Below are 13,109 nucleotides of genomic sequence, written 5' to 3' on the forward strand. Positions count from 1 at the left end.
GGTCTCCGGCCGGGTTGCTGACAGCCAACTCCGAAGATTGCCAACCACCTACCGTAGCCCTCTAGGGGGAGCACTTCTGCCTCTTCGGCCCTGGGCCGGTCTGAGCCGCCGAGGAACTGAAAAGGTGCCCTAAATTTTCAGGCGAGCGCCTCTCGTCACACATCGGTTCGGCGGAGGCCCTTTCCACACTTACCATGGTAGGTACCCACAACGATAGTGACTTCCGATCCCCCTCATCAGAACAACCTCGTGTCGTTCCTATTTTAACTGCTCCCCTCTTTCTACCAACCTTCCTCCCATACAGAAACATCGCCACTCTCCATCATCTTCAATAACCTCAAGCATCCTCGGCGCATCGAGGTTACGCACTCTTTCCAATCGACATCCTGAGACCACCGGGGTTCTCATCAATAGTATCAACACGGGTATGCTGCTTACCCTGAACCGATACGCCCACACCCCTCCCGGACCCTGGAAGGTTCAAGACACCTGAAGAACCGATTTCATCTTCGGGGATATCATATTCGTTACAGCCAAATAAGACTGATTCTATTGTCATATTTTACCTGTCTCACTGAGCTGCTCCAGCCATTGGCAATATGTCTTCCGTACTGGGCGAGCATGCGGATGGTCGTGCGACCGATACCGAGGACGAGGAGGAGATGCTTGACGCTGCTATGATGGCATCCCGGCAAGGTCAGGGTGGGGCCGACGACGATGAAGATGGCGACGAAGGGTTCGAAGAGGAGTCCCTGAGCGAAAGCTGGGCGGACAGCGATGGTGCGTCTCTCGCCATTCCCGAGTTCAGCTGTGCCTGACTAACCCGATCGATAGGCGACGGATCCGTCGGCGCGAGCATCCTCAACGAACTCAGCGAGGAGTTGTCGGACTATTCAGACACCGGCGGCCGTGAGGGGGTTGGGGGCCGTGGGAGCATCGAGGAAGTGTTGCGGAGGAGGTGCAACCAGCAACAGGAGAAAATTAGGAGGCTGAAGGGGGGGACAATAAAGATGAGAGGGGAGTACGAGCGGAAGGTTAGACTGCTACGAGCTCAGATCAGAGAAAGTAATGCCCGAATCGCGGATCTTACAGGAGAGCGCCCCCCTCCTCAAGTAAGTATTCTTTCTTCCGACCCCCTTTATTTTCTCGCAAGCATCTCTCCTCCGTATTAAGGTGCGATATGTTAACAGCACACATTTGCTATGGTAGCCTTGGCAAGAGCTACTTCGAGATTACATGAACGGCAACGTAGAGCTCAGCTATAAAGATATTTACAGGGAGTGCTGCCGCCAAGAGAACATGTCCGTGGGCGCCGACAGCGTCCACCCGGACCTGAGAGAGGTCCGCCCGCCACGGCAACGATCACAGTCGCCGAGCCGAGCCGGCCGGTCGCCGAACCATGCTGGTGAGCAGCGCGCGCTCTCTTCCGGGATGAGCCAGCAGCTCCTGAGCATTGTGCTGCCGGACATTTCCGTGCGGCCGCAGCCACTCACGGGGCGCCTCCTCGGGCCACCGCGACCCTTCCCCTTCGAGCGCCTGCCTACGGAGCTGCAGGCGCGCATCTTCGCGCTTGTGCTGGTGCGGCCGGGTCGCCTCGTGCACTGCCTGTCGCGGCTGGACCGGTGGGAGCCGCCGGCCGAGGGCGCGTTCCCGGCTGTCGACGGGGAAGAGCCGATGGACCCGCACCGGCGCAGCTACCTGCCGACGGGCTTCCACATCGGCGGCGTGTCGTCGTCGTCGTCGCCGACGGCGTGCGTGGTGGCGCGGGCGCGGCGCCCCGACGCCGTGCTGGCGCCGCTGCGCGTGTGCCGCCGCTGGTTGTTTGCCGGGGCCCACGCCTTCTACGGCGCCAACACCTTCGCCTTCAGCTCACTCGGGGAGTGGTACCGGTTCTGCGCCGGCGTGGGGCGCGCGCGCGTTGAGCGCCTCGTTCACGTCGAGATCGCCTGGCGCGGCAGCCTCGGCTCGCTGCCCCCCGACGGCAAGCCGCAGGAGATGGAGCCCGCGGCGCTGGACGACGAGGGCCGCGCTGCTCCGAAGAAGCCACGGCTCCGCGTCGCGCCCCGCACGAGGGGCCTCACGTGGCTCGCCCGCGCGCGTAGGCTACGCACCCTCGTCGTGCATATCGACGAGCGCGCGAGCAAGCGCATGCGCCGGTCGTACGAGATGCCGCCGCACGAGGATCGCGAGCAAGACTACGTGAGCCAGGACCGGGGGCGCGAGTCGCCGGGCGGGGAGGGCGAGGCGGACGTGTTTGGGCTGATGATGCGGCGCACGGCGACGCAGGCCAACTGCCGCAAGTTTCGGTCGATGCGGACGGTGCACGGGATCGACTACGTGTACCAGCTGCGGGGGATGCAGTGGGTGCGGTTCGAGGAGCGCGACCGCAAGGAGGCGCGGCCGCGGCAGGCGATCCGCGACTGGTCCTTCCTGCGCGACGTTAACACGGTGGTGACGATACCGAAGCCGCCCGGGCGCGCGCGCCGCTGCGAGCTCGAGAACCTTACGCCGCTGTCGGGCCTGGCCGGCTGGCGCCCGACCGACGAGGACTGGCGCCTCGTCAAGATGTTCTACGACGAGACGCCCGCGGGCGCCGCGGCCCAGGCGCTGCCGCTGCCCGGAGACTTCGGCTCGAGCGAGCCCGATATGCAATGGGACCTGGAGTCGCAAGGCCGTAGCCAAAGGTCCACGTCAAGGGCCCCGTCTCGACGTGCCCGCGACCGTGGGCGTCGTAGAGATGCCATGCCTGGTACGGAGGGCAGCGACGACGATAGTGAGGAAAATAGTAGCGGCAGCGGCGATGATGATGATTCGGAGAGCGACAGTGATGAGGACTGGGACGATCACCCAGTCAGGGGTCTTAGCCCCCCTGTTGATGCCACCGGCAGTAATCCCGGTGCAGGTCAAGCTTTCGATTTGTTCGACTCTAACGACGAGAGTGAAGACCCGTCTCTCCGCGGGCCAATCTTTGCTTTCGACCCGGACGAGTTTACGGATTCCAGCGTCGAAATGGACACGGATAGTGACGAAGACGGCAATAGCGGCGGATACGGCAACCACGACGACTCCGTGTTCGATATTTCCCAAGGTCTAAATACCCACCAATCTACTCTGAACGCAACCACGATCCCGTCGCTCGGACCCTCGCAGGAGCACAATCGGGTCATCGACAGAATGGACGTCGACGACGACGATAGCAATCGGAGCAGTAGCATGTTCGTGCCCTCTGGCTCGGGGCCGAGTCTTCGCGGCGCAGACGCGGGAGCCACGCCGGCCAACAGGAGTTCAACTAGCGGGTTAGTCCTGTCTTCGGGCTCGGGCCCGGGCTTGAGCCTAGGGGCGGGAAGTGGGAGTCGTGGCCCTAGTGTCATGGTCGATCTCACCCACGAGCCGACCGGCGACGAAGGCGGCGGCAGGGTGTCGCATGCCTCGCGGTCTAGTTCGGGGGCCGAGGCCGTCGTCCAGTCCGAGGCGGGGAGTGTTACGAGGGAGTTCATCGACCTGACAATGTTTGACGATGACGAATCCGATAGCGATATGAGCAGCGACTCGTCCGATACTGACCCCAGTGTGAAATACGACGAGAGCGAAGAGGGTGGTGAGTCAAGTGTTGATCACGATCCCAGCGACGGCGATAATTACAGATCTCCTAGTCACGACCCCCCATTCCTATCGCCGTCGCCGGCACCCTCGTCCTCGTCCTCGTCGAAGCGCAGCCGGGGAAGTGGCGCCAGCTTCGCCTCTTCCTCTTCTGACGATGGCGATGATGAGGCCCCGTCATCGAAGCGCAACAGGCACGAAGGGCCGCACGAATCCGGGTTTCTGTCGGCGCTCCCGGGCCGCCTGTCCGGCCTCTTCCGAAAATAGGCGCCTGCTGCTAGAGGTCCCTTCCGAGCGCCTGAGTGGCAGTTGGCTCGAGCATATGGCATTACCACGTCCACCGTACCTCGTCTCTATTTCACTAAAGATAACAGATTGATCTCTAGCCCCGTCGGGACGACATGGAAGCCTACCTACCCACCTAGGTAACTACTCACCCACCCCGTCCCGGTTCCCCTATTTTAACCCCCGCTAGCTAAGGCGGGCGCTCATAGTGTCGCTGTTGACACAGCACTCGAATTTCCTCGCATTAAAGGCTGTTCTTAGGAGTCAGTCGAGCACGCATTCGGAGACATTGGGAGGACAGAGAGGGGGTCGGTGGTGGGGCTGCGCTGATTTTTAGTATTTTGTTTCGTATGCAGTCCTCGGGTGGAAATAAAGAGGAAGCTAGGTTAAGAGAAAGTTAGAGAGGCTACGATAGGGTCCTAGATCTTTTTCTCGAGGCAGAAACGCGATTGGATTTTTGTCCCTCGACTCCTATGGATTGGTGAGGCGCCGTACGGCGATGTGTTAACTAGATGGTGGCTACTTGCGCGGTGAGGGTGCGGATGTGTACGTAACGCGGTGAATTTCCGAATTTATGATCTTCTCTTCTGAATACCTCTCGTCTTGTCTTATTCCTCTGCAAGTGTTCTTGGACGTATTCCACCCGTGTCTGTCGGATCTCGTATCCCCGGCCGCGCACAGGACGGCCCCTATGTTGGCGGAGGGAAAAACAGTGGTATCTATCAATTACACCGAAAAACGCCCCCTTCCTTCTCCCACCATAGTTCAGTCAAACACCACTTTCTTCCCCTGGAACGCTACCTTCTGCCCTTCTTCCTTGGCCTTCTTCGCCGCCGCCCAGCTCGGGTGCAGCGGGCCCGTGTCGTCTCGTTTCGGGGGTGCCGCGGCCGGCGCTCTGGGGGGCCGAGCGTGGGAGTGGGAGTCTCTGGCGCCCGGGCGGGCGTTGTGATCACCCCCCTCTCTTTCCCCCCCTCCTCCTCTACCGCCGGCCTCCGGTCCCCTCTGGGCCGACCACGGCTGTCGTGGGGCTCTCTGCATTGTACTATGGCGATCGGGGTGAACCTGCTGCGGCGGCGGCGGCGCGAAGGGATTGCGCACGCCCTTCTTCCAGGGCTGGCCGGCGTCGTCGGCGCCCACGGCGCCGCGCCTTGGGTCCCACCCCTGGTCGCGCGCCGCCGCCGGCTGCGGCGCCTGGAGGTGCCGCGCCTTGTCCTTGTACTTCTTCTCCCAGATGGCGCGGCGCGCGCGCTGGCCCCGCCGGTTCCTGCGCGCCGCCGCCGGCGCCACGTCGATCGACGACGCCGACGACTCCGAGCCCGACACGTAGCCCCCCATCAGCGTCGGCAGGAAGGCCGACGCGCCCGCCGAGATCTTTCCGCCGCCGCGAGGGGCTTTGTCCGTCGTCCTCGCCTTCTTGGCCGCAGGGCGGGCCGGAGACCCAGATGCGGAGGAGGAGTCCAGATGGTCTGTGGGCGCTTCCCCGTCGGACGGGGCTGACGATGATGCCGAGACGGCGTCTGCCGCGATTCGCTTTCGAATCGACTTCGTCCTGCTCTCGGCGGCTGCTCCGCTTTCTTCTCCGCCGGAGCTCTCGTCGTCTTCGCTTTCGCCCTCGTCGCTGCTAGTGCCCGCTACGAACTCTGCGTACCGCGAGAACGCGCGCTCCTCGGCGTCGCTGTCTGCTGACTCGTGGAATGCCTCGTTGTCATCCGGAGATTCCTCTTCCGCAGCGCTCTCGAGCTCCTCCTCGCCTTCCGCCGCCCGATCTGGCTTCCTCCTCAGAAGCACGAGTTCAGGCTCTTTTAGCTCTTCTTCGGAGTCGAGTGGTTGTATGTTTTTCTTTTCTTTCTTCTCCTCCTTCTCCTCTTTCTCTGTCCTGCCTCCCTTCCGTTCGTCCCCCCTATCCTTATCCTCCTCACCCTTCCTCGCCACATCCCATCTCTTCGCACCGCCACTACCCCCACCCTCCCCGTCGTTGTTCTTCCCTTTCTCCTTCCCCTTCCCCTTCTTCCCGGGCGCCGGCACGCCCAGCGCCGCGCAGGTGCCCGCGATCGCCGCCTCGATGACGTCGCGGACCTCCTTGCGGCTGCACAGCGCGCTCGTCACGTTGTGCAGGGCGGCGCGCTCCTCCTCCGTCAGCCCCGCGCCCACCGGTGGCGGCGGCTCGAGCTGCGGCAGGCCGCTGCCGGCCTCGGCCACGCCGCGCACACGCAGCAGCGCCGAGGCCAGGTGCGCCCGCGCCGCCTTCGCCAGGTCCAGGCTCCGCAGCACGGCCACCTCGCGCTCCAGCCGCGCTACCTTCGCCGCGTCCTGCGCTGCCGATGCCTCCCGCTGTCGCTTACTCTGCCGCCGCCGCTCGAATGTCTTCGCCTTCTTCATCCCCCGCGCTAGCTCCTTCTGCCATCGCGTCAGCTTCTCCTCGAGCGGCGGCTCGTAGCTGCGCTTTCGCTTCAGCGGCATGGGTGTGGTGATGCGAAATCGTCTCCCTATGCGGTACGATGGGGTGAATGTCGGAGGTTATGGTTGTAACGGCGACAGTAGTGGCGGCAGCGGTGAGGATTTCGGTTGCAGGCGGTGGTTGTGGTTGTAGTTATGGAAGAGAAAAAGGTCGGGATAATGATGGAAACGTAGGTAGGTATGTAAAGCGAGGCTTCGAAATTTTTGGAGCTATCGATAGGGTTTACAAGGATATGCTACTATTCGATATTGAAATAAGTAGGTATGCAACTTCGGAGTATAATTAGTTTCCCCTGTTTACAATCGAGCTCTCTGTGGTCCTCCTAACCCTCACGATACCGGCGCGAGTCAGCTCGAACCAGTTTTTTAGACACTCCATCGGAAAGCTTCTAAAGCATGTATCTTGTAGAATAATATGGACAACACAATCATGTTATCTCGATCAACTAAGCTGCCCTGTTTGGCGGCCCTCGGGTCCATACCTACGTAATGAGACGAAGTTTCCAGTGCATCGATCCCATCGACTCTCTAAAAAGGTTAGCGGGTCCGCGATCGGTATAGCTGGCGCGTCGAGAATCGGCCCCACTGAGGGGAATATATATCTGTGATGCTGGTGTTATAGCTGGGATGTGAGAGTGCAATTAGAGACCGAAGTTGACGACGATAGCTAACTAGTTCTATCGCCTACCCCGGTGAAGCGCCGCTATCAGCCAGTGGGCAACGACATTGCTCGAGATTTGGCGACTGTCAGAACTACTGATGACATTCGTCCAAATTGCGGGATTTAGAATAAGGGCGCCTCGAAACCTACACCCTCGAAAGGAGCCGAAGGGGAAACGCCTGCCTATCCCGTAACCGCAGCAATGGCTACTCCTCAAAGTACATCAGCCCTCGGCGCAGATAACTTATTCAACGTCCAAGGCATAGTCGCAGTCGTAACTGGTGGGGGAACGGGTAAGTTGAGCCCAGTATCTCCCAGGTGCTCCGCCACTAACGAGAACGTTCAGGGATCGGACTCATGATCACGAAGGCGTTGGCTGCCAACGGCGCGTCCAAGGTATACATCCTCGGGCGGCGTCTGAATACCCTAGAGACAGCGGCAGCGCAGGTCGGCTCGAGCACCGTGGTCCCGGTGGTCTGCGACGTGACGTCCAAGGAGTCGCTCGAGGCGGCAGCTGGGCGAATTCGAGAAGAGACGGGGTTCGTCAACCTGCTCGTGTGCAATTCGGGGGTCGGCGGGCCGTACGGGATCCGCCCGAAGCCAGAGACGACTCTCGACGAGTTCGTCAAGGCCAACCTCTCCGTGCCCATCGAGGACTACACGGCCACATTTGCCGTCAACGCCAGCGCTGTCTGGTACACGACCATGTCATTCCTAACGCTCCTCGGCGCGGGCAACAAGCGCGGCAACGTGGAGCAGTGGAGCCAGGTCGTCGCCGTGAGCAGCATCGGCGGCTTCAACAAGATCAACACTGGCGGTTTCGCATACGGGCAAAGCAAGGCTGCATGCACGCATCTTATCAAGCAGCTGAGCGTCGTGCTGCCGCAGTGGAATATTAGAGCGAATGCCATCTGTCCTGGTCGTAAGTTTGGCCCCCTCTGCCCCCTCCCCCCGACCACGATGCTCGGGTTCCTTCCTCCGCCCCGCTTCTCGCCAGCAGGATTCGGGGACAGATAAAAAGGGTCGATCCATGCTGATAATATCTGCACCTCCCTCTGTCAAGTCTACCCGAGTGAAATGTCGGCCCCGATTATAGCCAAGGGAGGAATAGGAAAAGACATGATTCCGCTCGAGCGCCCTGGATACGACCAGGACATGGGTGGCGTTATCTTGTACCTAGCTTCCAAAGCGGGTGCTTACTGCAATGGCACTGTCGTCGTAACAGATGGCGGAAGGTTGACCACGTTCCCATCCACATTTTGACGGATCACGCACACGCAGCCGTCGACCTGATAGGAAAGAAGGTCTGCCAGACGCTGCTCATCAATTAGATACCAAGACTAGACCATACCATACTAAGTAGATCCTCATCCCTGGTCAGGGGCTCAATCCAGATCGCGAAGGCACCGGCTATAGGTGAAGTCCCAGGAAACCGTCGCGCTAAATCTACCCGGTCATCCGAACCGACGGCCCGGCTCTAAGAAGCGATACCCGAGGTCGGCCCTTTCGTCATAGTGGACCTCAAATTACAGAATCAAGAATTCTGTATCGGTAACAGCCCGCCTAGCGTCGCGGCTGACATCATCATTCTTTATGAAGGCGTCAGGACGGCCCGTTCCAATGATCCTAGAAAATCATTTGACGCTTCCAGCGGTTTCTCGCTCGCGTACGAAGAAATTGTGATGTCCATATGGGTGGGTAGGTATTTATGCCTATTTGTCAGTCTCGATAAGCAATGCCGCCCCGTCGCAAGCCGAAGTCGTCAATGTGGCCACCAAGCGCGTCATTTTCGTATTATGAGGCGTCGGAAAGCTCGCCCTCATTCTTATAGCGGTCGAGGGGGTAGCTGGATTAATGCATACTCACGATGCCCAACAGAGCCAAGATCTGATTATGCAGCCCTGAAATTCGGTAGATAAACCCGCGTGACGCAGCTACTAACGTCTCGCCTCGAGGCATGCGTAGGTGCTTCTCATCGACCACACGGAGGTCCTGCCGCACACCCCACACCAAAAGGTAGGTAATTGCGCACCTATAAGAACAAATGTTACTCATGCGGAGGTATGATAACTGCCAGTGGCAAGCTGAGAAACTGATGCTGGGGACTACCAACCAATATTATTCTGCCCGCGATGGCGGCTCGATTCTCCGCCGCGAGTTCAAGAAATTCGCCACCACGTCAACGGGGCCCACCGTCAGTCATCGATAGAAAATCTCTTAGGAAGGCATGCGATCCATCACTCGATGCCATGCTCAAGATGAGTGAAGTTTTAAGTCGCGACGCCTCCGAGTTCTTACTTTTTCAGCTACGTCTCCGTGCTCGCAATGGTGAATTGAAATACGCCGGGGGATAGCGCTTGTGTATATGATAGGCTTGGCTATCCGGCCTCTTGTTCTGACCGTACCTCCGGCAGGGCTACAGCGTAAAGATAGATGACTAAATTTAACAGGCGCCGTACTGCCAAGCTAAGGTTTGAGACGGAGTCAAGTTCAAAGTTCATACTTGTTATAAGGCGAAGGGGGGGAGTGAGAGTGCGAGAGGGAGAGGGAAGCAGTGGTGGTGCTTACAACCGACGAACCCCCTCCACTCTGCAATACTCAGAGAGAGGTCATCCGATTGATCGATCTATCCGTAAGCCCTCCGGCGTCCGTAGCAGTCCTATCTTGGGAGCCCGTACATGGCCCAGCCCTGCCATTCTGCGATATACTTATGCCTTCCTGTTGGTCGGGACAGGGCGAGTAGGCGGGTAGCACCGATCGTTAAAAGTCGGATTCGTTCGCATATGTATGTAGTTATATACCTTCACCCGGACGTGCCTCTAGATAGATTGCCTAGACCAGACTTCCTGGGCAGCATTGGGTAGCTTGGCTTGGGTATCGATAGCACGAGAGCAGACAGCCAGGGCCAGCGTCGCTTGGCTCCGCAGCCATTTGTGCGATGCTTGGGCAGCTGAATAGGTAGGTAGCCTAGGCGATTGGATGCTATATCGGCGGCGGGGCGGCGGGTTGATTGGCCGGCTTGGGCTGGGGGGGATGGACAGAGGCATGGTTGGAGAGGTTGAGTAGCGGTTGGAGTTGTCCGTCTCTTGGCCTATTCGCATTGGACAGCAGGATGGTGAATATACTAGCCACTGCCCTCCCATTCGAGAACTTGCTCCTGCCTGAGTGCCTGCACGCAGCTGCCTATCACCATCGAGGTAATGCTAAAAGCTACGACGGCCTGACGTCACCTATCACACTCCACGACCCAATGGCAGCATATCGCAGGTGCGATGTGGCTCCAGCCATTTTGAGGTAGCTGCAGGTGGGTCGTACCTATATAAGGTTGCGTACATCCGAGTCTACATTCACTTGTACGGAGCAACACACCAAAACCAAGTATGGGAATTATCTACACCTATACCTGCCTCCTAAGTAGGTACCTCCTTACCTACCTAGGTACCTCCCTAGGTGTTTCAACACTGCGCCGCCCCTTGCTTTCTACCTGCCCTTCAAGCGCGATATCCTCTATAGAACAGCGTCCGAGTGCTAATCCCGTGCTGGCGAGCTGGCACACACACACACACACACACACACACACACACAGGTCTCTAACGCAATTCTTTACGCTCGCACCAGGTGTAAGTAAGCCGTAACAGAGCGAAGGGATTCGTAATTCGAGTGTCTAAGTGTGCTGCGTGGTATCAGGTACTCGCCAAGGCACTATCTATAGCTTAATCGTTCGGGGGGCGGGGTCGGGAGATAGGATGAGACCAGCACGCACCTCGTCTCGTCCCGGGCTGTCTGTAGGTAGGTACATGGAAGGCATGTACCCTACGGACCTCCTAACCTCGGCGAATAGCTCCAAGGTACATGTAACCCAGGCGTGCGTGTATGGGTGTACGTCGGCCCTGTACGCATTGAGCTGGTTCCGGTTGAACGAGTTCCGCAGCGGTACATCCCTTACCCGTACCGGTCCCTTTCGACCTCGACCCGCACGGACATCCACGTTACTCGCGGCGTATCTGCGCAGGTAGCTACCTCCTACGTGCCTTGACACATGTTACCTGGCAGGTAGTCGCCTCCAGAACCTTTCGTGCGAGCAGGTACCGGCGGAGTGCTGTTTGCGGTGAGCAGACACAACCTCGGGTACCGGCCCTATCGTATCGATACGTGCACTGTCCTAGACGGGCACATGGCTTAACCTCATGAGGCCGGGGGCGTTACATGCCGGGTACCTTGGGTAGTCTCAGCGAAGGTCTCACCGCGAGAACAGAATATAGCCAGGTGCGGACGTCTGGGTAGGAGGAAGGTTCGAGGAGGGAGAATGGCGACACGTCGGGAGAGGGGGTATCTTAGGTCGGACGCTGGACTGGCTGAGCCTGGCATTCTGTACCTAGTTCAGGCCACTTCTCCGATGGCTGCCTCCCTCCAGAAACATCCCATTCCTTGCTTTCTTCCCCCCTCTCCCCTATCGCGTTGGCGCCGGTCTGCGAAACGTCTAGGCTAGAGAGGTTGAGTGAGCATAGCATCGTCCTACACACACACCGTCCATGCACCGCACCAGGCTTAATTCGTGTCATCGAATCTGCACCGGTCGGATCTGCATTGGTACATGTTGGCTAATGCGGCCGGCGTCGCCCTTCTTATATGCCCCTGTCCAAGGGTTCGCCGAGGCTACGGCGACGGCACGTGTGCACAGGCTCGCTTCCCTTGCCTCCAACGATGGCACGGCATCGCTTGCCACCCTCCTAGCCTATCGACCGCGTCTGGGTCAGGTCATTTTCCTCTGACGGGAGAACCGGCGCGTCAGGGTCGAGCACGAAGCTGCCGCAAGCAAGTCTGCCACGAGACCCCGCATTCGATCCCGGTAGTCGAGTCTCGTCCCTCCATCCACCTATCCGCCCCCATCGACTTACAGACGGACGGCTAAGGTCTAGCCCTACCCCCTTTCGGTGACGAGACGCCTACACCTCAGACGCCTATGTGTCTGGGGGTGCGGGCTAAAGGACGTTCATCTAGCCCGGGGTTCGGGGATTCGCCGCAGTTTCGCCCATCGCCAATGATATCCGGCAAGGCGAGGAGGGGAACCAGCGGCGATCTACGCTGGCATCCGTCCACTCCTTGAAGTGTCTACCCTCCTCATATCTCATTTCCGTACATAAGGAGGGGTGACCTCCCCCGCAATGGCCCCGGACATTGTTAATGCGCTTCTCCTCTTCCTCCCTTTCCATTCCTTCACCTTACCTTGACTATATATAACTTTGTTCTCCCCGCGATCCCCTTCGGCGGAGGCCCGTGTCTGAGGCTTGTCTAGTTCCGCCCTGGCCCTCCCCGTACGCCGTCCGTGACGGAGGTAACCCGCCCGCATCGTGAAGCGCCAAATCTACCTTCTCTGCGCTTTGAGCTTTTCCGCCTGGTGTCAACTATCCGTTCCCCCACGACAATAAATCGAATCCCCAGCCTAAGACACGCACGTATTCCCCAGGTGGCTTACTGGGCGTTCCGATCGCGTACATAACCGGGGCGTCGTCGTCGGTTCAATTGCCCGCCTTATAAAAGCCATCGACCCGCCGCGTACGTCTTGCTTCTGCCGTACTCGATTCTGCATCGACATCGAACTCGCGAAATCTCCTAACTCCTATCTGCTGACATCATCATCCGTTACCCCTGAACCAGCCAGCTTCTTACAGCCCCTACCGGCCCCCACATCAGCTTGTTGAGCTCAACCTGAGCCTGATAAGGAGTTATCTTGCTAGTCTCGGCGAACAGCTACGATTTCCCTCTAGTCGATCAAATAACTCCTGAGACATCGCTACACCGGTTGGTCTTCCCTCCCCTCCCTCTTTTTTTTTATAGAAACGAAAAGCACCTGGTCCGCGAAGTTAGTACTTTGGATCTCGATTGTCATCATTACTATGGTGATCTGTTCCGTTCTCTGAACCCGTTAGCGGGCTTGTTAAGCCACAACCTCCCATGCTACAACCTCATTGGTCAGCTTTTGTCAACCGGGAAGCGATCCTTGTGGACGGGGATCCGGTATGCAAGCCTCAACGCTTCCCTCAGTCTCGTCTCTTGGTTGACCGGGGCCATTCTGGCATATCTCTTAACAACCCCCCACGCTTCC

At 58.9% G+C, this 13,109-nt stretch overlaps 3 protein-coding genes across 3 annotated transcripts; 2 read left to right on the top strand and 1 right to left on the bottom strand.

The window, feature by feature from the left end:
- Positions 1-504: 504 nt before the first annotated feature.
- On the top strand, positions 505-4,275 carry GGS23DRAFT_617373 (uncharacterized protein). The gene is made up of 3 exons (XM_051520865.1): positions 505-780; positions 835-1,112; positions 1,210-4,275. Exons 1-3 carry the CDS (start codon positions 600-602, stop codon positions 3,865-3,867), a joined length of 3,117 nt encoding a protein of 1,038 aa, XP_051375019.1. The 5' UTR covers positions 505-599; the 3' UTR covers positions 3,868-4,275.
- Positions 4,276-6,994, bottom strand: GGS23DRAFT_617381 (Bud-site selection protein). The gene has a single exon (XM_051520866.1). It carries the CDS (start codon positions 6,343-6,345, stop codon positions 4,651-4,653), a length of 1,695 nt encoding a protein of 564 aa, XP_051375020.1. The 5' UTR covers positions 6,346-6,994; the 3' UTR covers positions 4,276-4,650.
- Positions 6,695-8,476, top strand: GGS23DRAFT_380880 (NAD(P)-binding protein). Its single transcript, XM_051513431.1, has 4 exons — positions 6,695-6,878; positions 7,041-7,296; positions 7,350-7,925; positions 8,067-8,476. The coding sequence occupies exons 2-4, from the start codon at positions 7,206-7,208 to the stop codon at positions 8,264-8,266; spliced, it is 867 nt and encodes a 288-aa protein (XP_051375021.1). The 5' UTR covers positions 6,695-6,878; positions 7,041-7,205; the 3' UTR covers positions 8,267-8,476.
- Positions 8,477-13,109: the final 4,633 nt, after the last annotated feature.

The sequence above is a fragment of the Durotheca rogersii genome (assembly GCF_024521655.1).
Source record: "Durotheca rogersii strain YMJ 92031201 chromosome Unknown GGS23scaffold_4, whole genome shotgun sequence".
NCBI classification, from domain to species: domain Eukaryota; kingdom Fungi; phylum Ascomycota; class Sordariomycetes; order Xylariales; family Xylariaceae; genus Durotheca; species Durotheca rogersii.